The sequence below is a fragment of the Canis aureus genome, chromosome 11 (genome assembly GCF_053574225.1).
Source record: "Canis aureus isolate CA01 chromosome 11, VMU_Caureus_v.1.0, whole genome shotgun sequence".
Taxonomy (NCBI): Eukaryota; Metazoa; Chordata; class Mammalia; order Carnivora; family Canidae; genus Canis; species Canis aureus.
In genome coordinates, this window is record NC_135621.1 from 2,988,414 (window position 1) to 3,015,687 (window position 27,274).

A 27,274-nucleotide genomic window follows, 5' to 3' on the forward strand; every position below is an offset into this window, starting at 1 on the left:
AATGTAAACACTAGAAGCCTGATTAGGACATAAGGATTTAAAATATCCATGAGGGGGGATCCCTGGGTGGCGCACTTTGGCCCAGGGTGTGATCCTGGAGACCCGGGATCGAATCCCATGTCGGGCTCCCGGTGCATGGAGCCTGCTTCTCCCTCTGCCTGTGTCTCTGCCTCTCTCTCTGTGATGACTATCATAAAAAAAATTTTTTTTAATTAAAAAAAAATTTAAAAAAATATCCATGAGGAATGGATCCGTGTTTCACCCAACTAACAGAAGTTTTTCTCTAACAGAAGTACCTTAAAAATGTAACAGAATCTGGTTGCCTGCCTTGGTATCAGTAGCAAGAGATGAGGGATACTTCATCCCAAATTTTGGGTTTCCTTGACCATATGTATCTATTGTTCAGTCACTTAAACTTTTAAAAATTTGTAAGTTACTTAGGACTAAAGCTGTATTAGTATGGTAACAAATTTTAGTTTTTACTGGTAATTAGTATTTTTACATGGTCATTTGTATTTCATTTTATTTGTCTAAGTTTATAATAATGTTTAAGATCTTGAAGGAATTTTGCAGTTCTCCTATGATTTTTTTGAATCATATGTAAAATTTATTTATAGTTTTAAAGTTTTATTTCATCTTCATAATTTTTATTTTTTTAAAGATTTTATTTATTTATTTATCTATGAGAGACACAGAGAGAGAGGCAGAGACATAGGCAGAGGGAGAAGCAGGCTCCATGCAGGAATCCCGATGCAGGACTTGATCCTAGGACTCTGGGACCACGCCCCGAGCCAAAGGCAGACGCTCAACCACTGAGCCACCCAGGTGTCCCTCATCTTCATAATTTTCTTTTTTTTTTTTTTAAAGATTTTATTTATTTATTCATGATAGTCACAGAGAGAGAGAGAGAGGCAGAGACACAGGCAGAGGGAGAAGCAGGCTCCATGCACCGGGAGCCCGATGTGGGATTCGATCCCGGGTCTCCAGGATCGCGCCCTGGGCCAAAGGCAGGCGCCAAACCGCTGCGCCACCCAGGGATCCCTCTTCATAATTTTCAAATAGAACCTAGATATTGTCAGTCTTGTCTCATTATATTAACTTAAGAGGCATACATTGTGTTCTCCAGTATCAGTCTGATAAAAACATTCTACTATAACAAAGTATTTTTTTTTCAAAACCTTAAACAAGCCTATTTTGGCCTCTCATTATTCATGAAAGATAGGTAAGACAGTTACGTATTTTCTTATTCTATGACAGAGAGGAATTCCTTAGTTTTGGTGTTGTTTTTACTCTCTATTGAGTTAATTGCTGTTAAAGTTTGGAATCATTCTTTCCATGGAGCCAGGTTCTTCCTCACTCTCCAATATCTAGATGTATAATCTTCTGACCTTCTGTTCCTCATGTCTTTCTGCAGCCATATGTGTCATTGTCTCAGCAGATGGCACCACCTAGTCCAAGCAGCAGTACCCCAAACAGCAGCAGTGGGAGCAATGGAAATGACCAGTTGAGCAAAACCAACCTCTATATTCGGGGATTGCAACCAGGCACTACTGACCAGGACCTTGTCAAATTGTGCCAGTCGTAAGTTGGGGAACATGTGAGGAGGCTTGAGAGACAATACAGATTCAGTGATACTGGCTTCTTGTCAGATACTCTTGTCCTGAAATGCAGTATTATTTGTCACAAGGTTTCCTAGCAGTCCCTCTTAAGGAAATTCTACCTGCTTCTAATGTATAAAACCTTTGTGTGCTTCTTTTTTTTTTTAAGATTTATTTTTATTTATTTATGATAGACATAGAGAGAGAGAGAGAGGCAGAGACACAGGCAAAGGGAGAAGCAGGCTCCATGCCAGGAGCCCGACTTGGGACTCGGGACTCGATCCCGGGACTCCAGGATCGTGCCCTGGGCCAAAGGCAGGGGCGAAACCGCTGAGCCACCCAGGGATTCCTCCCCTTTGTGTGTTTCTCTGAGGAAAGTCAGGATGGGCTGGCCTTTGAAGCTGAGTATGTGACTATTTCCATTGTGCTCCCAGAACTGATGGTCTTTGTGGAAAGATTCCTGTCCTTACACCTCATATAGAAATGCTTAATGTCTCTAAAGATATTGATTAGAAGGCAGTGAGAGTTGGCAGTAGGGGTAGAAGAAGGTAGAACTAGACAATTGCATTGTACACTTAGGAGCTTTTCTACTGATAGAGATAATCCCAGTGAACTAGAGGAGCTCTCAAATTAGTGGATAAAGGAGAAGGTGGAGAAAAGGGCTGTTGCTTTGCATCTACCCCTTACATACCTTTTGGGGTTCTTCACAGTATATTTGAGTTACGAGGTAAAGATAACTACCATGGAATTAGCCCAGTTGGGAATGCTGGAAAAATTGCAAGGATCCAAAGATGCCAGCTCAGTTCCATTTGGCAGAAAAATATGTGTTTCAAATGATATATTTGAGGGAATGCTTAGAGGAAGAAGTCTGGGGGAAGAGGAGGGGAAAACTGAGTTTGGGTAAGTGAATGGTGGAAAGAAATAGAAATAGGAACCTTAGACTGTGTAATAGCCATCTTTTAAAACTTTTTATTTATATATAACAGACATAGAAAAGTGCACAAATCCTAAGTGTATATACAACAGTGACTTCACAAGGTGAACATACCCTTGTAACATAGAACATCACCAACTCTTCAGAAGCCCGCCTCTCAGTTTCTGTCCCCCCTACCCCCAATGATATCTAAATAATTGATTGCTGTGGTTTGTTTGAACTTCATATAAATATAATGATATAGTGGAATGCCCTTTTATGTCTGGCTTCTTTTGCTCAGTGTTATTTGTGAGATTCATCTACATTGTTCCATATAGCAAAACTTTGTTTCTTCTTACTGCGTTATGGAATTCCATTATAGGAATATACCATAGTTCATTTACTCATTCTATTGTTGCTGGACATTTTGAGTTGTTTCTAGTTTGTGACTATTATGAATATGAATAGTACTGCCATGAACTTGTACATGTTGGTGCATATGTGTACACATTTATGTTGGCAATATTAATTGATGAGTCATAGGATATACATGTGTTCAGCTTTTGTAGATAACACTAAGTAATTTTTGAAGTGGTTAAACTAATTCAAACTCCCACAGCAGTGTATGTAAATTCTAGCTGTTCCAAATCTTGGAAAAGCAGAACATTCTGCCCCCAAAATGTAGTTGTAGGAGTCATCAGAGATATTTTATAAGTCCCTTACTCTTTTGAGGTTTGGTCCATGCAAATCATACAGGTTTTTGCTAACACTGCACTGTACAAACTCAATCTCTAAAGGCTAGGCATATGGGTAAAACTGGTTTCTTTACCTCAGCTCACCTTGCTAGAAAACTATTTAAATGGAAGTGAGGGGACTTAGTCTAGAACTAGTAATTTTTGAGGGAAATGGGAATCGGCAGAAATATTGGTGTGTGAGAGAAAAGACTATCATATCAGTCTGGTTTGTTGATTTCTGCACCATGTATTTCTAGTACTAACTATAATGTGCTACATAAATCCTCTCATTCTGCAAGACCACAAGACAAAAACTCAGGTCTACTTCACCATACTTTTAGGCTTTCATTTTGCTCTTCCTAACAGTTGCCTTACCTTTGACTATGTCTGAAGGGATGAGAATAGTTAGGGTCATCATATAGGATGGAACTAAGGAGCTCAATAGGGGATATGGAGAAGTAGAAATGAAGCAGGGAAAGAATAGGTGCTAGATGAATTATGACAAAAAGGAGGCAGAAAAGAGCAGGTGGCTGAAACCCTTTTGGATGCTGCGAGCTAAACCTTTCTAGGAAGCATGTTTACCGTGCACAGAGGGACTTCCTGGTTTTGTCCCAGTTGTCTCTCTGGGATGTAGGGGAAGTGAATGTTGCTGGATCCTAAACCCTGCTGGGCAGACAGGAGAGACAAGAGTCTGGGATAGGAACCCCTGGCTCTCCTGGAGAGGCTCGGTCCTCTGTGGAAGAAGCAGCAGCACCCTAGCTATTGTCAGCTGTAGTAGAAACTCTGGGCTCTTATCTCAACCTGCTCAGACCACAGCAAACTCCACCCTGAGGCCTTGATAGGGATAGCAGCATGTATGTCCTCTAGCCAGGCTCATGCATCCCTTCCTTTGCCTTAATTTGAAAAGAATCCAAATATGTAGCCCTAAAGGGCTAGGCTCTCCACATTCATCCCCACCCCCATTTTAATGTGTTCTTTTCCCAGCCTCCAGGGCATTGCTTGGCTTATTCTGTCTAATTCAGTGGGTGACAGAAGCCCAACCAAAAAAGTCAGTGAGAGGCTCCCAAGGAATAAAAAATATATCAATCATCATATAATCTTTAGGGATGAGAGGGGAAATTAAAAAAACAAACAAAACCAACACTTGTTTAGGGTATTGGTCTCGTATTCAGTCCTTGCCAACTGTTTTCAGTTAAATCCTATGCTTCTGATTCTTTAATTTTCACCTTCCTAGAGTGGAACTTAAAGACTTCTTTCTAGTGGAACAATTGTAATATAGTCCTGACCTGTGATACTGCACTGCTCAAGTTTGGGGAACTCCAGATGACTTTGCTGCCAAAGTATAGTTTTCAAAAAGTTGAAAAACATGACTCATACAAATATAGGTAAACACATGCTCAAGATTTATTTCATTCATTAATAAGGGAACCAATAAGATGATAAAATGGATTCAAAGAGCATTTGAGGGACTGAATATTTATAGGTACTAAAGAAAGAATGTTGGAATAAGATTTATAGGTTATATACAAAATTGGTTCATATCCTACAGGACAGTATAAAACAGTAACCTTTGGGATTCTCTCTTTTCAGCTCAGGTCATGGTCTTGGGGTGGTGGGAATCAAGCCCCATGTCAGGCTCTGTGCTCACCATGGAGTCTGCGTGTCCCTCTTCCTCTGCTTCATCACCACCCCCCAAAATAAATAAATAAAATATTTTTTAAAAATTAAAAAAAGAAATTATTTGTATTTCTACTGGACAAAATATACAAGTTAATATATATCTTCACAAGGTCTGGACCCTAGTAGTAAGTAGTAAGTCAAAGAAATACCCCCCTAGGGGATCCCTGGGTGGCTCAGTGGTTTGGCGCTGCCTTTGGCCCAGGGCCTGATCCTGGAGACCCGGGATCGAGTCCCACATTGGGTTCCCTGCATGGAGCCTGCTTCTCCCTCTGCCTCTGTCTCTGCTTCTCTCCCTGTCTCTCATGAATAAATAAATAAGGTCTTAAAAAAAAATACCCCCCTAGATAACGAGATATATTTCAAATGGGCCTTGTAGACAGTGTTCCAGAATGACATTGAAAGGATATTTTCAGTCCTCATTTTGTCTTACTGTTAAGTTTTGGGAAATTGTCCTTATACTGTTGCTGTGGCCTTATACCTACTCACCTCCCTAACATACTCAAGTCTTGACAGTGAGAAATAGAAATCTTAGAATAAAGTAAACCAGGAGAGAGAACCGTTTTCACTAAAGTTAAGGTTCCTTGAATATAATAACAAAAATGACAGCAGTTAAGAACTTTCAAGTGTTTGCCATGTAGTAGACAGTAGTGCTTTGTATCCATGAATTCATATCGTATTCCCAACAACCCTGTTTCTGCAGATAATGAAACTGAGGCCTGAGAAAGTTAAATGACTTGTCCACGATGACAGCTCCACAGTGCCAGAGCCAGGGTTTGAACAAAAACAGTTTGGTTCAGGTTAACCTTTACTCAGGGGTGGAGAGCAGGGTATCAGAAAAGACAGGTGTCTATGATTTTTCATTGGAGGAATGGTGTTTTTCCAAAAGAAAATAAGTAATTATTAAGGATTATATTTAGTCTCCAGGGAATTCCAGCCAATGCTCTGCCTGTACAGATTCTGTTATGTGGACATCACCAGGCTTCTTTCCCAGAAGATAGTAGTCTCTTTCCAACTAATACCTGAGTCTTAGTTGGGGAAGAAGAGAGAAATGTGTTGATATTATAAGGACTACAGTTACCTTATTTCTTGTAGGCACCTTTGGAGAATAGGTGTATATGATAAGCATGACATTTTAAATTCATTTTTTCTTGTTTTTATTAAGGTTTGAGTGGGAACAGTTGTGAAGAAGGGGCATGGATTCATCCAGATGTCTCAGTCCCTGACCTGTTCCAAATACCTGCCCCAACATTATCACTTTGCATTTTATTTTCCCTTAGATATGGCAAGATTGTCTCCACTAAGGCCATACTGGACAAGAGCACAAACAAATGCAAAGGTGAGAGTACCCAGTGACGAGGAGTCTCTGTAAGGTTTTCAGGCTTAAAAGACTAGTAGATAGTTAGATTGTTTGATGACCAGATAGCTAGAGCTGAAAATGCTCTTTTGAGGACCCAAGGCTAGAAGCCTTCACAGAGTGCCTGTGAGTCCCTTGTGCTTATTTTGGACTTCATGTTTCATGAAGATTCCCCAGATTGGATGGTAGGTTTGAGTAGGTAAGATTATTTCTACTTAGTAAACCGTTAGAAATGCCTTGTTGTGGTGATAGTGGTGGGATGACTTAGTATTATCTTGTAAGGATGAATAACTTTGTTTAGGTTTTGAGCAGCTCTAAGTGGGGATGGAAGAGAGGAAGGAACCGGAAGGACTATCTCTTGGGGTGGATCAGGCTTCTTGCAGGTGCCAGGCTATCTGCAGTGGAGAGGCTGTATTCCCTACATTCCTAGCATTCTTGGGATTTGGCTAGAAAGCAGGAAAGAATTCTGTTAGGGGTGGGGGCTGTGGATTATTACAAGAACCTCGTTTCTGAAACCTTAGATTTCTTAAGGGGGGAGGGGAAAGGCAACACCACAAGGACTTCATCGGCCTTGGCGGCCTTAGCTGTAAAACTGACCAAATATCATGGGATTTGACAAGTACGTGGATGACCACATGAAACGTCTTAATTTCTCTTTCTCCCTACTACTTTTATTACATGGATCATAATTCTTCCTCTGTCTCCTGAAAACTCTTCTTCTTCTTCCTACCTCCCTTACACCCTCGCCTCCTAGTGATGCTGTTTCCCTGTTCTAGGCTATGGCTTTGTGGACTTTGACAGTCCTTCAGCAGCACAGAAAGCTGTGACAGCACTGAAAGCCAGTGGTGTACAGGCACAGATGGCAAAGGTAAGGGCGCTTGCTGTCCCATGTCTGTTCCTCAGAGGGGTTGTGCTTAGCACCAGAGCTTGAGTTCTAAGGCCTCCGGAGGGTTTAAAGCCATGAATTTGATGGGTGAGGGCTATCTGAAGTATTTTTTTTACTATATCTGGCCAAAGATGGGCTGGGCCAGGGTCCCAGTACCCCTTGGCTGCCAGAGGAAGATGTTCTTCAAAATCTGTGGCAGGTTAGATCTGGAGACTCTGTTCCTCTCATCAAATATTATAATCAGATAAGAGGGTCAAGAGGCTTCCCTTTCTCTTGCTGTTTCCCCATTTCCACCCTGGCCCCACTTGCCTACCAGACATCTTGTAGTAGTTTTGCAACATTCTCTGAAGAAGCCAGTTGCGCAACTCAGAAGTTAAGAACAGTGCTTTTCTCTCTGGGTGCAGGTGGGGTGGGGGGAGGGAGATAGGGGTAGGAGAGTTGTTAGGAGTTGGGGAGAGGGAAGCCAAAGCAAGGAAGGAAACTGTCCTTCCTTGTTGAATCTCCCTGGAGCTTTTATCTTAATCCAAACTATTAGAAAACCAGAGGTTTTTCTCTCCCTTTTTTGAGGTGGGATTGCTCCCTTGCCTTTCTGAAGTCATTGTGAATACTCTATAGAGCTGATGAGGCAGGCCTACCTGGCACCTCTTACTGTGTGGTTAAAGAATTAAAAGTCCTGAAGGGAAAGGCAGAAGAGGGGTTGGAGTTTGCTGGTGACCCACTGTCTAGGGCAGTGACTACTTAAATTCTTAACAATACAGCTATGGGAAGTTCTTGCCATTTTGTATATTCTACTCCCTGGAGGGGCTCTTCCGAAACCTCTTCTTTCTGGAGAAAAGCCCTCTCACAGTGGAGTTCAGGAGCTTTCAGAGTTCCTATGAGACTAGAGCTCTCCGGGCTGCAAGCTGACCCAGTAAGCTATACATTTATTCATGAGTGACACAGAGAGAGAGAAGAGAGGCAGAGACATAGGCAGAGGGAGAAGCAGGCTCCATGCAGGGAGCCTGACATGGGACTCGAGGATCACGCCCTGGGCCAAAGGCAGCACATTACCTTCCCTTTCCCCTTCTCCCTCTTCCTGCTCTCTCTCCACTGGGGAGTGAACAGGCATTCCTACTCAGAGGATTCTGCTCTGGCCGGAAGAGGAAGGAGGGAGGATTACTTAAAACAGTCCAGCAGGGGAGCAGTGCAGTCCGAGAGAATCCAGCCCCTGGAGTAGGCTGTTGGCAGGGAGTGCTGCCCTGCCTGGTTCTTAAAGAGACAGCCAAAACTTCATTAGTGACTTGTATTATGGGCTTCTAAAGTACTAGAAATATTAAATCTGCTTTCTTCTTCTTCTTTTTTTTTTGGCCTGGACTCAACATCCAATCCATGGCAGTGAGACTAAGTGTTATAAACAGTTAAGATTCCTTTGGTTTGGTTTATGTGGCCCCCTTCCTACTATGTCTTTTCAGAGATGTAATTTTTGATGAGGGCTGAGGGTTGTAGAGGGATAAGAGATGTGAGTTTCAAAAAAAAAAAAAAAAAAAAAAGAGAGATGTGAGTTTCATTTCCTCCCTTTTTTTCCGTAGCAACAGGAGCAGGACCCCACAAATTTATACATATCAAACCTTCCTCTGTCAATGGATGAGCAAGAACTAGAGGGGATGCTGAAGCCTTTTGGCCAAGTTATCTCCACTCGAATCCTCCGAGACACCAGTGGGACCAGCAGAGGGGTTGGCTTTGCAAGGTGAGAGATGCCAGAGTGGGAAATGAGATTAATGAAGAATGTCACTTGGAAGGTCACCAAAAAAATCTGTGCCCTCTTCCTCAAGGGACCAAAGTGTTGGCCTAAATAACTTGATAGTGAATCAGAAATTCGTTTAACTATAGGTCACAATACTTAAAGACCGATTTGCCCCCAAATCTTTATCCTTTCCCCACTATTTCTTGCTATGCTAGCATTTGTTCCTTTGAAACAGACCCAAACAGAATAAAATAATTCTGATCTTTTTTATAGATAAGGAAACCAAAGCCCCCACTGTGAGGTGATATGCCCAAGGTCCCCCAGTAATGGATGGTAGAACAGAGCCCTAATCCTTCTGCCTTCAAGATCAGTGGGATGGGGATGCCTGGGTGGCTCAGTGGTTTAGTGCTGCCTTTGGCCCAGGGTGTGGTCCTGAAGTCCCGGGATCGAGTCCCACATTGGGTTTCCTGCAGGGAGCCTCTTCTCCCTCTGCCTGTGTCTTGGCCTCTCTCTCTCTCTCTCTCTCTCTCTCTCTCTCTCGGTGTCTCTCATGAATAAATATATAAAAGTCTTAAAAAAAAAGATCAGTGGGATGAAGTAGAAGATTTGGTCTTCCTTTTCAGTTCTGTTGAGAGACTTAGATTCTGGAACCAACTCTGCCACTGAGTGCCTCTGTGATACCAGACCTTTCTGTGAGCCTTGGTTTATTCTGTGAAGTGGAGAGTGATTTTTTTTTTTTTTAAGATTTTATTTATTTATTCATGAGTGACACAGAGAGAAGAGAGGCAGAGACATAGGCAGAGGGAGAAGCAGGCTCCATGCAGGGAGCCTGACATGGGACTCGAGGATCACGCCCTGGGCCAAAGGCAGGCACCAAACCACTGAACCATCCAGGGATCCCCTGGAGAGTGATTTAGATGAGTGATTTTCTTCAGGTGTCCCTAGAACTTCAGAGTTCTCCAGGGCGCCCTCTTCTGAGCTGAGGTGTCATTGTAGGGCTTTGGCCTCCCCAACCCACTGAAAAAATGGTTCTGCTTTTATTTTAAGATTTTGTGTGAGGAAAAAAAAAAAAAAAGATTTTGTGTGAGGGACACCTGGGTGGCTCAGTGGTTGAGTGTGTCTGCCTTTGGCTCAGGGCGTGATCCTGGTCTGGAGATCAAGTCCCACATCAGGCTCCCTGCGAGGAACCTGCTTCTCCCTCTGTCTATGTCTCTGACTCTCTCTCTCAGTGTCTCTAATGAATGTAAAAAAAAAAAAAAAATGAGATTCTGTTGCTTTTTTTTGCACGTTTGAAAACTATTGGAATAAATGATCTAAAGATCCCATTTTGTTTTATGATATCTTGTCTGGTCCAGGAACACTCTTATTCTGAAGTGTTTCAGATCCTGGGAACAAGGTATAGGGCCTCTTCCCTAGCTAACTCAATCATGGTAGTACCACCTGCTGGCAATCCCAAGTATAACTAAAAGAGTTCCTAGGCTTGTGGTCCCACACTTACTTACTTACTTACTTACTTACTTACTTACTTATTTATTTATTTATTTATTTATTTATTTATTTATTTATTTATTTATTCATGAGAGACACATACACACACACAGAGAGGCAGAGACACAGGCAGAGGGAGAAGCAGGCTCCATGCAGGGAGCCTGATGTGGGACTCAATCCCGGGTCTCCAGGATCACGCCCTGTGCTGAAGGCAGCACTAAACCGCCGAGCCACCTGGGCTGCCCCCACACTCTTTTTTGAATTTAAATTCAATTAATTAGAACGCCTAGGTGGCTCAGTGGCTGAGTTTCTGCCTTTGGCTCAGGCGTGATCCCAGAATCCCAGAATTGAGTTCGGCATCAGGCTCCCTGCATGGAGCCTGCTTCTCCCTCTGCCTGTGTGTCTCAGCCTCTCTGTGTCTCTCATGAATAAATAAATAAAATCTTTTTAAAAAAATAAATAAATTCCATTTATTAACATATACTGTACTATTAGTTTCAGGGGTAGAATTTAGTGATTCATCAGTAGCATATAACACCCAGTGCATATTATATATTATTTGCCCTCCTTAATACCCATCACCTGGTTACCCCATCCCCCTACCCACCCCCTTCTAGCAACCCTATTTGTTCTCTATAGTTCAGAGTCTCTTATGTTTTGTCCCCCTCTCTAATACCGTCTTATTTTATTTTCCCTTCCTTCTTCTATGATCCTCTGTTTTGTTTCTTAAATTTCACATATGAGTGGAAATCATGATAATTGTCTTTCTCTGATTGACTTATTTTGCTTAGCATAATATCCTGTAGTCCCATCCACATGGTTACAAATGGTTAAGTTTCATTTTTTTGAATGCTGAGTAGTATTCCATTGGTTATGCTTACGACATCCTCTTTATTCATTCATCTGTCGATGGACATCTGGGCTTTTTCCATAGATTGGCTGTTGTGGACATTGCTGCTCTAGACACTGGGGTGCAGATGCCACTTCGGATCACTGTGTTTGGCTCCCACACTAAGCAAAGGTTCTCGACCCTTTTCAGTTCATGGCACTAACTTAAGTTATGTCAATATATTTTTGCTCTAGACCAAAAGAAATACTTAAGAGGCACCTGGCTGGCTCAGTCAGTAGAGCATGTGACTCTTGATCCCTGGGGTTGTGAGTTCGAGTCCCATACTGGGAGTAGAGTATACCTTTAAAAAAAAAAAACAAAAAACAAGGGGATCCCTGGGTGGCTCAGCAGTTTAGTGCCTGCATTTGGCCCAGGGCATGATCCTGGAGTCCTGGGATCGAGTCCCAAGTCAGGCTCCCAGCATGGAGCCTGCTTCTCCCTCTGCCTCTCTCTCTCTCTCTCTCTATGTCTATCATGAATAAATAAATACAATCTTTAAAAAAAAATAAGAGGGACACCTGAGTCAAGAGTCTGATTCTTTTTTTTTTTTTTAATTTTTATTTATTTATGATAGTCACAGAGAGAGAAAGAGAGAGGCAGAGACATAGGCAGAGGGAGAAGCAGGCTCCATGCACCGGAAGCCCGATGTGGGATTCGATCCCGGGTCTCCAGGATCACGCCCTGGGCCAAAGGCAGGCGCCAAACCGCTGCGCCACCCAGGGATCCCAAGAGTCTGATTCTTGATTTTGGCTCGGGTCATGATCTCAGGGTTGTAAAATCCAGCTCCGTGTCGGGCTCTGTGTTCATCATAGAATCTACTTGTGCCTCTCCCTCTGCTCCTCTCCCCTCTCGCTTGCTCACTTGCACTCGCTTATGCTCTAAGTAAATAAGTGAATAAAATCTTTAAAGAAGAGAAAAAGATTTTTATTCCATTCTTAAGTAACTATACTTACTAATGGGATGTGCATCTGTTGAACACTGCATAACTTCTCAAACCTTGGAATCAGATTGGGTAGTTACACCCTCATTTCTTGTTACATTTTGGTTTCCTTACGGTATTTGCTTTTGTCACAGCAACTGTGGAAAAACCAGCTTTACAAAAAATGTTATCAAAAGGACTGTAGGGTGGTCTGATGTTGAAATGGTAAGCTGTTCAGAGTTGATAGTCTGCATGGTATTCAATAGATGTTACTGTATTTTCTTCAGAATGTTAGAAAAATCCCCTGTATCTGCCCCTGTGAGCTTACCACAGTGGCACAGGGTGCCTCAGAGCCCAGTTTGGAAACTGGCTTTGAAGACTTGAAAACCTGTGAAATCTCTTGCATGTTCCTAAAATGCTACCTATATATTTTCTTATACATGTAGATCCTGCAAAGTAGAATTTTCAACAATTACAAATAATGACTTTTTAAATAAAACTGTCATGTTGTTTATAAGTGTATCCAAATAGATCGAAATATCCTAGCAATTTGATACACAAAACTATCCGTTTAAAAATACTTAAGGCGGGGGATCCCTGGGTGGCTCAGCGGTTGACGCCTGTCTTCGGCCCAGGCCGTGACCCTGGAGTCCTGGAATTGAGTCCCACATCCGGCTCCCTGTATGGAGCCTGCTTCTCCCTCTGCCTGTCTCACTGCCTCCGTGTGTGTGTGTGTGTCTCTCATGAATAAATAAATAAAATCTTAAAAAAAAAAAAATCCATTTATCTAAAAAAAAAAAAAAAAAACTTAAGGCAGGGCACCTGGGTGGCTCAGTGGGCCAAGCATCTGACTCTTGATATCAGGGTCATGAGTTCAAGCCCCATGTATTTTATTATTAAAAAAAAAATACTTAGGATATTTCTTTTTAATAGACATAACTCATATCATTTTTATTATAGTATTCCTTTTTTTAAAAGATTTTATTTATTCATGAGAGACACAGAGAGAGAGGCCGAGACACAGGCAGAGGGAGAAGTAGGCTCCCTGCAGGGAACCCAATGTGGGACTCCATCCTGGGACTCCAGGGTCATGGCCTGGGCCGAAGACAGGCGCTCAACCGCTGAGCCACCGTCCTGTATAGTATTCCTTTTTTGCTCCTGATCTTGTATATTCGTTCCATTTCCTTACAGAATTATATTCGAGTATAAAATATTTTTATAGCTGAAAGTCTTTTTATGGATCATTGTTTCATACTTATCTGCAACAAAAATATGTATATACAGTAAATGAGACATTTTACCTCTGGTTACAGGACTGTACAGTAAATGTTATGGAAAAGCTTACTCCTATGACGTAGATAAGTTTTACTTTGTTTAGGCTTTTCTAATTAGGTCACATAGACATCAATGACTATTGTTTATTGCTATAATATCAGTTCTGTTCTTGTTTTGTGTTTTCATGCTGAGAAACCTTATTCACATATATAAGTAAATGGGAATAGGAAGAGTTTTGCGAAAATGGGAATTCATTGAATTCCTCCTCAGTTATAAGCCAAGATCCAAGGTAATCAGTCTGTCAAAACTGATTTTTTTAATGTGTCAGTTAACCTGCTGTATCGTTCAGCTTGTTGGAAGAATTAAAAACATCTGACTCAAAAAAGACTTAAAAGTCAGGCATCATCGCCTCATGTTGAGTTTGGGGATAGGGCGAAGTAAGGGCAGAGCAGTGGCTGTGAGAGGGCTGACCTGTCAGTGAGCATGAGCTCTCCTCAGGCCTGCCAGTTTTAGGAAAGGGCTTATGAGGAAGCAAAGATTCTGTAGGCAGTTCTTTAAAACTCCCCATGCCTGCTCACGCTTTTGGAAGATTAAGGAGTAGAAGTAACCCAACTACAGACTTCTGCTCTGGGATACCTAGCTTGTGATACCTTTCCCTAAAAGGTTCCATTTAAGGCCTTTTTTTTTAGTGACCACCTTCATAGCACTGGCTCATATTTTTGGTTCTTGGCATAGACAATATACTGAGACTTAATTTAAATATGGAAAGAGGGATCCCTGGGTGGCGCAGCGGTTTAGCGCCTGCCTTTGGCCCAGGGCACGATCCTGGAGACCCAGGATCGAATCCCACGTCGGGCTCCCGGTGCATGGAGCCTGCTTCTCCCTCTGCCTGTGTCTCTGCCTCTCTCTCTCTCTGTGTGTGTGTGACTATCATAAATAAATAAAAAATAAAAATAAAAAATAAAAATAAAAAAAATAAATATGGAAAGAAAAAAATAAATATGGGAAGAGGGAGAGGTGCTTGAGTGGCTGAGTAGGTTTAGGTCTGGCTTCAGCTCAGGTCATGATCTTGGGGTCCTGGGATTGAGCCCTGTATCAGGTTCTCTGCTCAGTGGGAAGTCTGCATCTCTCTCTCTCCCCTTGTGGTTTCTGCTCTCTCTGTCTCTCCCTCTCTCAAATAAATAAATTTAAAATTTTAAATATAAATAAATAAGGGGAAAATACTGTACCTTGTGTCATATAGAGCCTTCTTTTTTTTTTAATTTTTATCTATTTATGATAGTCACAGAGAGAGAGAGAGAGAGAGAGAGGCAGAGACATAGGCAGAGGGAGAAGCAGGCTCCATGCACCGGGAGCCCGACGTGGGATTCGATCCCGGGTCTCCAGGATCACGCCCTGGGCCAAAGGCAGGCGCTAAACCGCTGTGCCACCCAGGGATCCCCATATAGAGCCTTCTAATTTTTAGAACACATTAAATACATGATCTCATTTGATCTATAGTTAGATCAGGGTAGGGTATATAGGGTATATGGGTAGGGTAGGGTATATATAGGGTAGATGGATGTCACATCTAACAGAAATGAAGAATGGGTCCGGTGGGTTTTTGTGCAGGTCCTAACTCACAGAACTTGGGATAGTGACTTGGTACAGGAATCTAGATTTTCTGATTCCTTACTCAGTTGTCTTTCCCCAACAAGATACTTTAATTTTTTTTAAAGATTTTATTTATTTATTCCTGAGAGACACACAGAGAGAGGCAGAGACACAGGCAGAGGGAGAAGCAGGCTCCATGCAGGGAGCCCGATGTGGGACTCGATCCTGGGACTCCAAGATCACGCCCTCAGCCAGAAAGCAGCCGCTCAACCGCTGAGCCACCCAGGCGTCCCCCCAATAAGACACTTTAACTCTATAGTTTGCAACATTGTTTCTATCACTATAGACCATGAACTCTGTCTTACCACTCTTTCCTCCTATAGTTTCATGAAATCTTAATATTATCAGTAGCTAATTAGTACTTGATAATCAAAACCAGAAGCAAAAAAACAAAACAAAACAAAACAAAACAAAAAACAAACACTGGCAAGTTTTTAGCTTGTGTGGTTTTATTGGAGTGAAGGAACAATTTCCATTAGGAATTTTGTAGTAACAAATAACGGTGACATGGATCACCGGGCTAGCTCAGTGAGTAGAGTATGCAATTCTTGATCTCAGGGTTGTGAGTTCAAGCCCTACATTGGGCATAGAGCTTACTTAAAAAAAATCCTAGTGACAGCCACTATTTATTATATTCTTGTTTATGAACCAGACCTAATAGTAGGCCCACCCATCGATGTCTTCTTTGGAATATTCATAGCTTAATTTTTCCATTCAGGAGCCCTACAGGAGGCAGTTGAGGTAACTTTCATTAGAAGCTAGAGTTACCTCTTCAAGATACCTTGAATTTGTGTGGAGGAAACTGTTTATATAGTCACAACTTTTGGAGCATTTGTGGGCTGGGAACTTAGAGCTTTCTCTTTGAATGTAGGGGGAGCACAGATCCTGGAGAAGCTAGAGCCTAACCCCTCTTGTGCTCCTTAGGATGGAGTCCACAGAGAAGTGTGAAGCCATCATCACCCATTTTAATGGAAAATATATTAAGACACCTGCTGGAGTACCAGGTGAGGCATCTGGGAATCAGGCTGAGAGAACCATAGGTTGTTACTTCCAATGAAGATTCTGGACGTGTTTTGCATGACTGTGAGTAGACTAAGCGAGGTGGGATCTGTTTGCTTTCTTTCTTGGCAGCCCCATCTGATCCCTTGCTTTGCAAATTTGCTGATGGTGGTCCAAAGAAACGACAGAACCAAGGGAAATATGTGCAAAATGGACGGGCCTGGCCAAGGAATGGAGATATGGTAAGAGGACCTCTGAGGAGACAGGAGTACTGAGGACATTAGAGTGGAATGGAAAAATACCATGGCCCGATTTCTGTGAGTTGAAGTGGCAAGCTTGAGAGTTACAGTAAGTGAGAGATGGCTCACTGCCTAACATGATCTTCAGTGTGGGTATTTAGTGGGATTGTGCAGCCTGCACAACCAGAAAAACTCTGGAATAACAGTAGTAGAACCTGTCCAGACTTCATTTTAATCTGTTGAATCAAATATATCCCAATCTTGACACTGGGCTTCCTTCTATTCTCCCCAAGGGCTCACAATATGAATACTATGTTCTTCCTTTATAGGGTGGTATGGCCTTGACCTATGACCCCACCACAGCTCTTCAGAATGGGTAAGGATGTTTTATAGAATTGGGCTACCTGAAAATGACAACAGCCTGCCCAGGCACTGGGATATTTCACCTTGATTTTTTTTTAATTTTTATTTATTTATGATAGTCACATACAGAGAGAGAGAGGCAGAGACACAGGCAGAGGGAGAAGCAGGCTCCATGCAGGGAGCCCAACATGGGACTCGATCCCGGGTCTCCAGGATCGCGCCCTGGGCCAAAGGCAGGCGCTAAATCGCTGCGCCACCCAGGGATCCCCTCACCTTGATTTTTAAACAGCAGTTAGTAGTGCCTGTGTCTGTCCATGGGGGCCCTTACCTTGGGGCTTCCTGTAACTCCTTACTGATGAGGTTCCTTCCTCCAGGTTTTACCCGGCTCCTTATAACATCACCCCCAACAGGATGCTTGCTCAGTCTGCGCTCTCCCCATATCTTCCATCTCCTGTGTCTTCGTATCAGGTATGTTCATGCTGACAAAAGGGTGTGGTGGTTTTCCCTATCACTGTGCTTTACAGGTAAAGGAATGTAAGGCTGGAAACTACTTATTTTTTAGTTTTTCCTTTATACTTATTGCCCACGAATAATTTTACATGAAAGCATAACATGTGATCACATTACATATATATGGGCTGTTGTGGTAGCATCTTCTTACTCTCTGTCCACCACCCCAAAGTAAATCTATATTATATTTTAAATTTCCTATTATTCCATATGTTTCAGAAAATTCTATATTTTTCTTTATGTGCATATACACATATTTATACGGGTTTAGAAGTTGTTTATTTTACAAAAATCTGTCCAAATTAAATATATTTTGTACGCTCCACTCTCCCACTTAACAATGTCTTAAACTAGTGATTCTCAAAGTTTGGTGCCTGGACTAGCAGTATCACCTGGGAATTTCAAAAAAACATAAATTCTTGGATTCCACTCCAAATTTGCTGAATTAGAAACTCGGCAGATGGGTCCCAGCAATCTGTTTTTTTGTAGTCACCATCTGCCATCATACAGAGTTACTACAGTATTATTGACTGTATTCCCTGTGCTATACCTTCCATCCCTGTGACTTACTTATCTTCCACCTGCTAGTCTGTATCTCTTAATCCCCTCTCCCTGTTTCATCCATCTTGTGCCCCCACCACCCCACCAGCAAGCTGAGTTTTTTAACATGCCCTCCAGGTGATTCTGATGTAGCTCATGTTGAGATTTTTTTTCTTTAATTTTTTTTTAAGATTTTATTTATTTGACAGAGAGAGCATGTGTGCACAAGCAGGGGGAATACCAGAGGCAGAGTGAGAAGCAGGCTCTCTGCCTAGCAGGGAGCCCAATGCAGGGCTGGATTCCAGGACCCCGGGATCATGACCTGAGCTGAAGGCAGCTGCTTAACCGACTAAGCCACCCAGGCACCCTTTAATTATTTTTTTTTTAATTTTTTTTTCATTTATTTATGATAGTCACACAGAGAGAGGGAGAGAGAGAGGCAGAGACATAGGCAGAGGGAGAAGCAGGCTCCATGCACCGGGAGCCTGACGTGGGACTCGATCCCGGGTCTCCAGGATCGCGCCCTGGGCCAAAGGCAGGCGCTAAACTGCTGCGCCACCCAGGGATCCCAATTATTTCATTTTTAAAGAGTTGCATTATATTTCATGATGCAGGTTGACTAGAATTCTTCATCTCTACCTCAGTGAAGGGGATTCACTTGGATTTCAGGGAGTTTTGGTACAAATAATACTTCCATCCATATATTATTCAGCCTAGTAGTCCCACCCCTTGGACTCTAGCTCCCAGCTCAGTAAAACCACTCATATGTAAAGATCTTTATGCCTACATCCTTAAATATAAGTATTGTTATTTCTGGGGGCTAGAGTCCAAGGAGTGGGATTGCTAGGTTGACTAATATATGGACTTTCAGTTTTACAGATGTTGCCAGATTGCTTTCCACAAAGGCTGTGTCACTTCACATTTCTACTAGCAATGTATGAGAGTGGTCATTTCCCTCCAGCCATAAGTGACATGATGGTCTTTTTAGGTTTTTCTTACCTTGATAGTTATGAAGTACATTGTTACTTTACTTTTTTTTATTTTTATTTTTTTAGTCATTGTTACTTTAATTTGCACTTCCCTGACTATAGCTGAGTTTAAGCATATCTTTTTATGTTTGTCATAGCTTGATTTGTTCTTCTCTGATTGCTCTCCATATGCTTGGCCTATTTTTCTGTTTGGTTATTCTTTTCCCATCAACTTATAAAAAAGCATTTGTATATTGTTAAAGTATTAATCCTCTAATGTTATATTTCTTACAGATTTTTTTCAGATTTAATTTTTGTCCATTGACTTTGTGTTGTGGTCCCCAAACTTGAGCTGTGTATCAGAATCACGTGGAAAGCTTATCAAACACAAATTATTTTTTTTTCTTTTTAAGATTTTATTTATTTATGAGAGACAGAGAGAAAGGCAGCGACATAGGCAGAGGGAAAAGCAGGCTCCCTGGGGAGCCTGATGCTAGACTCCATTCCAGGACCCCAGGATCACGACCAGAGCCAAAGGCAGACATTCAGTCATTGAGCCACCCAAGTGCCCCCACAGGAATTTCTAATTCAGTAAGTCTAGGCCAAGAGACAAGAGTTTGTATTTCTGTTTCCCAGATGCTGCTGCTGCCAATCCAGGGAACATACTTTGGGAATCACTAATTTTCACCACAAAAAGACACAAAAGTTTAAAATTTATGTATAATTAAATGTCTGCTTTTCCACTAAAGCTTTTAAATTTCTTAATTAAAAAGGTCTTGGGGGGGATCCCTGGGTGGCGCAGCGGTTTGGCGCCTGCCTTTGGCCTAGGGTGCGATCCTGGAGACCCAGGATCGATTCCCACGTCGGGCTCCCGGTGCATGGAGCCTGCTTCTCTCTGCCTGTGTCTCTGCCTCTCTTTCTCTCTCTGTGACTATCATAAATAAATAAAAATTAAAAAAAAAAAAAAAGGTCTTGGGGATCTCTGGGTGGCTCAGTGGTTTAGCACCTGCCTTCGGCCCGGGGCATGATCCTGGAGCCCCGGGATCAAGTCCCGCATCAGGCTCCCTGCATAGGGCCTGCTTCTCCCTCTGCCTGTGTTTCTGCCTCTCTCTCTCTCTCTCTCTCTCTCTCTCTGTGTGTGTCTCTCATGAATAAATAAATAAAATCTTTTGAAAAAAATAAAAATAAAAATAAATAAAAAGGTCTTCTCAGTCCCTATATTATACATATAGTCTCCAAGATTTATTTTATTGTTTTATTTTATTATTATTATTTTTTATTTCTGAGTAATATTTGGCTAAGTAATATTTCATTGTATATATAGACCACATTTTCTTTATCCATTCATCTGTTGAGGGACATCGTGGCTCCTTCCACAGTTTGGCTATTGTGGACATTGCTGTTATGAACTTTGGGGTGCAGGTGTCCCATCATTTCATTACATTTGTGACTTTTATTACCCGGTAGTGCAATTGTTGGGTCAAGGGTAGCTCCATTTCTGACTTCTTTTTTTTTTTTTTAAAGGTTTCATTTATTTATTCATGAGAGACACAGAGAGAGAGAGGCAGAGACCTAGGCAGAGGGAGAAGCAGGCTCCATGCAGGGAGCCTGACGTGGGACTCCAGGATCACACCCTGGGCTAAAGGAGGCACTAAACCGCTGAGCCACCGGAGCTGCCCTATTTTTAACTTCTTGTGGACCCTCCACACAGTTTTCCAGAGTGGCCACACCAGCTTGCATTCCCACCAACAGTGCAAGAGGGTTCCCCTTTCTCCACATCCTCTCCAACATTTGTTGTTTCCTGTCTTGTTAATTTGCCCCATTCTCACTGGTGTCAGGTGGTATCTCATTGTGGTTTTGATTTGTATTTCCCTAATGGCCAGTGATGCGGAACATTTTCTCACGTGCTTGTTGGCCATGTGTAGGTTGTCTTTGGAGAAATGTCTGTTCATGTCTTCTGCTCATTTCTTGACTGGATTGTTTTTTGCGTGTGAGTTGGATAAGTTCTTCATAGATCTTGGATACTAGCCCTTTATCTGATATGTCATTTGCAAATATCTTCTCCCATTCTGTAGGTTGCCTGTTAGTTGTATTGACTATTTCCTTTGCTGTGCAGAAGCTTTTTATCTTGATGAAGTCCCAATAGTTCATTATTGATTTTATTTCCCTTGCTTTTATAGATGTATCATGCAAGAAGTTACTGTGGCCAAGGTCAGAAAGGGTGCTGCCTCTGTTTTCCTCTAGGATTTTGATGGATTCCTGTGTCACATTTAGATCTTTCATCCATTTTGAGTGTATCTTTGTGCATGGTGTAAGAGAGTGGTCCAGTTGCATTCTTCTGCACATGGCTGTCCATTTTCCCAGCACCATTAATTGAAGAGACTGTCCTTTTCCACTGGATATTCTTTCCTGCTTTGTTCAAGATGAGTTGACCATAGAGTTGAGGGCCCATTTCTGAGTTCTCTATTCTGTTCCATTGATCTATGTGTCTTGTTTTTGTGCCAGTACCATGTTGTCTTGATGATCACAGCTTTGTAATACAGCTTTGGTTTTCTTTTTCAACATTCCTCTGACTATTTGAGGTCTTTTCTGGTTCTATACGAATCTTAGGATTATTTGTTCCCACTTTGTGAAGAAAGTGCATAGTATTTTGATAGGGTTGTATTGAATGTGTAAAGTGCTCTGGGTAGCATAGACATTTTCACCATATTTGAGAATTGACTTCTTTTAAAAGATTTATCTATTTATTTTAGTGGGGGAGAAGGACAGAGGAGGGAGGGAGAGAGAGAGAGAGAGACAAACAGACAGACAGAATCTGAAGCAGACTCTGTACTGAGCGTAGAGCCCCATGTGGGGTTGGACCCAGGGACACTGAGATCATGACCTGAGCTAAAACCAAGAGTTGAGTGCTCAATTGACTGAGCCACCCAGGCACCCTGAGAATTGACTTTTTTAAAAAATTTATTCATGAGGAACACAGAGAGAGAGGCAGAGACATAGGCAGAGAGAGAAGCAGGCTCCATGCAGGGAGCCTGACGTGGGACTCGATCCCTGGACTTCAGGATCATGCCCCGGGCTGAAAGCAGACACTTAACCACTGAGCCACCCAGGCATCCTGAGACTGGACTTTTTGTTGTTGTTGTTTTTGAGACTGGACTTTTTAAGAAGTATTCTTTCACCTAAGATTTGATATTTCTTTTCTTGTTTTCAAATCTTTTAAAAATATCCTTTGATGTTACTGTTGTTTATCTAGGTCTTATGCTTTTCTTTTTGAATATATTCCTAAATGTTTAAGCATTTTGAGATGCTTATGGATACACTGAAGAAAAGTTACTGGTTTATGTTCATCTATCTTGTATGCAGCTAATGTACCAAATCCTTATTAATACTTGCATTTTTTTACTAGTTCTAGGTATATAGTTCTGTCTGCAGTGCAAAGATTATAGTTTTCTCTTCCTTTCCAATTTTGTGCCAGTTGTGTTCTTATCTAATTGTATTTGATCCTACTATAAGATATTATTATAAATGCAGTGGTTTTAATATTTCTTTGATTAGGTTAATGTTAACAGCTAGATTTTGGTACTAGCCTTTAATAAATGTAAGTAGTTTCTATCTAGACTCTATTTTAATGGGGTTTTTTCCTTGTTTGTTTAATAAATTAATAAATGTGAGACAGGAATCCATCAAAATATATACAGCATATGTCTTGGTGTCGGGCTTCTTCCACTCAGCATCTTCAAGGTATACTCATGTTGTAGCACATAGCAGTACTTCATTATTTTTTATGACTAAATCAGTCACCTTCCATTGTGTGACTATACTAGTTTGTTATCAACTTAGCAGTTGATGGCCGTTTGAGTTGTTTCCATCTTTTGGCTGTTAGAATAATGCTGCTTTGAATATTTGTGTACAGTTTTTGTGTCAACACATGTTTTCATTTCTCTTGGGCATATACCCCTGAGTGGACTTGCTGGGTTACATATGAACTCTAGGTTTAACTTTCTGAGGAAATGCCGAACTTTTCCAGAGCTGCTGCACCATTTTACATTCCCGCCCACAGTGTATGACACTTGTTATTCTGTCCTTTATTTTTTTTTTAAGATGTATTTATTTTAGAGAGAGAGGGAGAGTGAGTTGAGGGGGAGGGGGAGGCAGAGAGAGAATCTCCAGCAGACTCCTTTTAATTACAGCCATCCTAGTAGGATGAAGTGAAGTGGTTTCTCATCATGGTTTTAATTTGCATTTCCCTAGTGACTAATGATGTTGAGCCTCTTTCATGTGCTTGTTGGCCCTTTATATATCTTAGAGAGGTATCTGTTCCTATCCTTTGCCCGTTTTCTTTTTCTTTTCTATTTAAAAGATGTTATTTATTTATTCATGAGAGACACAGAGAGAGAGGCAAAGACACCGGGCAGAGGGAGAAGCAGGTTCCCTGCAGGGAGCCTGACGTGGGACTCCAATCCCAGAACGCTGGGATCATGCCCTGAGCCAAAGGCAGACGCTCAACCACTGAGCCACCCCGGCGTCCCACTTTGCCCATTTTCAAATTAGGTTATTTATTGACATGTAAGAGTTGCTAATATTTTTTAAAGAGTTTATTCTTTTTTTTTTTAATTTTTTTTTTCTTATTTATTTATGATAGTCACAGAGAGAGGGAGAGAAAGAGAGACAGGCAGAGGGAGAAGCAGGCTCCATGCACCGGGAGCCCGATGTGGGATTCAATCCCTGGTCTCCAGGATCGCGCCCTGGGCCAAAGGCAGGCGCCAAACCGCTGCGCCACCCAGGGATCCCAAAGAGTTTATTCTTAATGTTTCTGTTTTGTGAGGGGGTACTCCAACTTCTTTGGGGTTTTGCTGAACATTATCAGATCACTGGGAGAAACAGTAGTTTCTAGGCAATTAATGTTTTTGTCTGTTTCTTTTGTTTCCATTAGAGAGTAACTCAGACATCTCCTCTCCAAGTACCTAACCCATCTTGGATGCACCACCAGTCATACCTCATGCAGCCTTCAGTGAGTGTTCAGAAGTGGGCAAAAGCCATGAGGCAGTTTGATGTAAAGGAAAACAATGGGATCTCATGATAGCTGACGTGGGTGTGAGTTCTGGTTCAGTCCATTGTGCAACCCAGCTGTATGACCTGAAATTCTCTCGGTTTTGTTATTCTTAGACAAGGATTCCTCCACACAGGTAGGCAGACACCTGTTTCTATTGCGCAGCTGGGTTGCTACCCACCTGTTATTTCCCAGGATTTTTAAATGTCTGTCTTTTGTGGTCCCTGTAGGCTTGAATCACCACTGTAGGCAGCTTCACAGGATGCTGCCCCCTAACCCCGTCCTTTGTCTGCCTCCAGGGCTCTGTTCTGCCGCCAGGGATGGATCACCCCATTTCTCTCCAGCCTGCCTCCATGATGGGACCTCTTACCCAGCAACTGGGGCACCTCTCTCTCAGCAGCACAGGCACGGTAAAGCAGGATATTTCTGATTCTAGACTCAGACTGAGCAAGGAGTACCTGTGTAATGCTTTTGGGCATAAATACTTATGAACAAGGGTGTCATTCACTTTAGTGTCACTGAAGGTGCGCTCAGACTCAGAATAGGAGATGAACAGAGTGCAGCCATCGCGCTGCTCAGTTCACGCCTTTAACGGATTCCTACTCACAACCAAAATAAACGGTGCTTCTGTCTACACAGCAGTTTCCCCAGGAGCTCACACACATTTCCTAGAAATCCTTACCAAAATCGTGAGAAGAATGAAGCTCGGGAGCTTTCTCGTAGGCTGGCTGCACTGGGCCGCGCACAGGAGAGCACAGGAGAGCGGAGGGGGCTGTGCGCTGAGGGGATGTGGGAGGCAGGATGGAGGAGGAAGGGAAGTCCTCTGGCAGATGGCTCTGGAAACCAGTGCACTTTAGGACCACTGGAAGTGCTCTGCAAAAGGACAATTAAATTAGACTCTCGTAGGCCTCAGTAGTTTCCAGAGCTCCCCAGGTGCTTTAAGTAGCCCAGAGTCACATCCCCGCCCTGAGCCCCAGATGGTTTTCCTTCCAGTACCTGCCGCCGGCCGCCACTGTGCCAGGAGCTTACATCTCCCAGTATGCCCCCGTGGCTGCTTCCAGTGTTTCCGCTGAGGTGAGAGCTTTTTACTCTCTTTGAATCGAGGGTAGGAGGCTGAACAGAGGCAGACATGCCCCTCCCACCCCCAATCCAGATCTTCCTCTAATGGTGATGCTGATTGTGTGCCCTCAGTCAGCTGCTAGGGATTGGGTGAAAGGAGGAAGGAAAGAGTTAATGTCGGCTTGTACTGAAGAGCATCTCCTCTCCTCTCCTCTGCTCTTCTCTCAGAGGGGAGAGGGTGGTCCAAGTGCTGGGGGAGGGGGGTTCAGCGCATGCGTGCCTGCATGTGTGCGTGCACGTGTGCTCTCACACTGGAGTGTGGGTGGGAGGAGGTCGGAGAGGACACCTAACTCTGGGTGGGTTTTCGCTAGGCTGCTTTAGTGGGAAGGGCCAGAAGGATCGCACAACTTGACCCTCGTGCCTTGGCTGTGGTGCAGGAGAGCGGCAGCCAGCAGAACCCAGTGCCGGTGGATGCTCCCTCGGACCACGGGCTCTACTCCTTCCAGTTCAACAAGTAACAGTGGTGAGAGCCAGGCTGAGGCAGCCTGAAGCCAGATGGGTCCTCTGTTGGTCACCCCACCCACCCCCTCTCCCTGCTTTATGCCTCCTTGAGGGTTCTCCTCCCCCGGGGACTACAGGCAGGCCTCTTTGGCTTGTACTTTACTGAGCTTTGCATATATATATATATATATATATATATATATATATATATATATATATATATATTTTTTTTTTTTTTTTTTTTTTTTTAACAAATTGAAGGTTTGTGGCAACCCTGCTCTGAGCAAGTCTATTAGCGCCATTGGCATTTACTCACTTTGTATCTCTGTGTCAATTTGGGTAATTCTCAAAATGTCAATTTTTGGGGTGCCTTGGTGATTCCATCAGTAGAACTAGTAGAATGCTAAGCATCTGCCTTTGGTTCAGGACATCATCCCGAGGTCCTGGAATCGAGCCCTCCCAGAGTTGGGCTCCCTGCTCGGCAGTGAGTCTGTCTCTCCCTCTCCCTCTGTCCCTCCACCTGTGTGTGCATGCGCATGTGTGCTCTCTCTCTCAAATAAATAAAATATTTAAAAATACATGTCAAAAAAAATTTTAAAGAATTTTATTTATTGATTGATGAGAGACACAGAGAGAGAGAGAGGCAGAGACACAGGCAGAGGGAGAAGCAGGCTCCATGCAGGGAGCCTGAGGTGGGACCCCGTGATCACTCCCTGGGCGGAAGGCAGAGACTCAACCGCTGAGCCACTCAGGTGTCCCCATGTCAAATTTTTTATTACATTTGTTATACTGATCTGTGATCAGATACTATGACTTGCTGAAAGCTCAGGTGACGGTTAACAGTTTTAGCAATAAAATATTTTTGAGTTACTGTGTACGTGTTATTTTTTAGGCCTACTGCTCTTGCACACTTAATAGGCTACAGTATAACAAACCTACTTTCTGTATGCACTGGGAAGCCAAAAATTTCATTCAACTTGCTTTACTGTGAAATTTGCTTTGTTGCAGTGGTCTGGAACCGACCCCACAATGTCTCTGAGGTGTGCTTGAACAAATGAATTATTGGAAATGCTGGTGCTCCCGGACTCGAGGGCCGACTGGGAATAGAGAGCCGCTGCGGACCCTGCTAAGGACTAACACGTGGGCAGTGTTGTTCACAGGCCTGGGCCTGGAAAACGAAATCTCTGCACTCCTGCCCCCTTCTTCTTCCTCCATTTCTGAGGGAGCCTGGGGGGGACCGTCACTTTTTGTGCGTGCTGCATTCAAGGAGATCAGAAGAACTTCTTTTTTCTTTATTTTGCAAAGAAAGTTTTAATATTTTGTTTTTAACTGCAATATACTCTTTCCTTATCCCAAAGAGACATAGTGCCTGGAGCTTCTTCCCATCTTTATGAAAAACAGTTTTTGACGTGTTGGACTTGCCAGGGGAGGCTTTAAAAATTTTTGTTATTTCTTTTTTTAAGAAAAGTGCAGTTGTAGAACATGATGAAGGAGTCCTACGGTGGGCCCTTCTGCGCAGCTGCGTTACGGGCTTGTTTTGGGGTGTGTGTGGGGGGAGATGATGCAGACAAAATTTTCTGTTTTATAAAGCTCTTAGCTCACACATCACCTCTCCTCTTCACACATTTTATGCCTTCTTTCTCTCATCCAGACTGTTCTTCTCTTTTCTCTATAGCAAAGCCTGCCTACTTTATACGGTTTTTAATTTTGTGAATTTCTTTTTTGAACGAAATTTTGTACAGACTTTGGGGGGCTGGGTGAGGAACAGGTAGAAAGCTAAGCAGGCAGTGGAAGTGGCTTTCCCTTCCTGCCTGTGCCACATCCTGGGAGAAGAGGCCAGACTTGCCTTCAGGAAGCAGAGATGTGATGTGGGCTCGTTGAAGAGACACTCCTATGGCCCTTGGAAGCCGTCCTTGAGCCAAATTTAGATGAA

At 42.7% G+C, this 27,274-nt stretch overlaps 1 protein-coding gene across 11 annotated transcripts in view; it reads left to right on the forward strand.

Annotated features, from left to right (window-relative positions):
* The window catches only part of RBMS2 (RNA binding motif single stranded interacting protein 2), a 92,690-nt gene extending 65,649 nt beyond the window's left edge, over positions 1 to 27,041 (forward strand). For 8 of the 11 annotated variants that reach the window (XM_077913406.1, XM_077913415.1, XM_077913413.1 and 5 more), the window contains 13 exons: positions 1,415 to 1,581; positions 6,203 to 6,261; positions 7,056 to 7,147; positions 8,734 to 8,891; positions 16,037 to 16,116; positions 16,244 to 16,353; positions 16,680 to 16,726; positions 17,088 to 17,181; positions 23,665 to 23,742; positions 24,081 to 24,191; positions 24,775 to 24,855; positions 25,212 to 25,363; positions 26,350 to 27,041. In XM_077913406.1, coding sequence (XP_077769532.1) covers positions 1,415 to 1,581; positions 6,203 to 6,261; positions 7,056 to 7,147; positions 8,734 to 8,891; positions 16,037 to 16,116; positions 16,244 to 16,353; positions 16,680 to 16,726; positions 17,088 to 17,181; positions 23,665 to 23,742; positions 24,081 to 24,191; positions 24,775 to 24,855; positions 25,212 to 25,358 — 1,224 coding nt within the window. In that variant the 3' untranslated portion in view covers positions 25,359 to 25,363; positions 26,350 to 27,041. The remainder of the gene's footprint in view (positions 1 to 1,414; positions 1,582 to 6,202; positions 6,262 to 7,055; positions 7,148 to 8,733; positions 8,892 to 16,036; positions 16,117 to 16,243; positions 16,354 to 16,679; positions 16,727 to 17,087; positions 17,182 to 23,664; positions 23,743 to 24,080; positions 24,192 to 24,774; positions 24,856 to 25,211; positions 25,364 to 26,349) is intronic. The other 3 variants (XM_077913408.1, XM_077913411.1, XM_077913409.1) reach the window with 3 other exon arrangements.
* Positions 27,042 to 27,274: the final 233 nt, after the last annotated feature.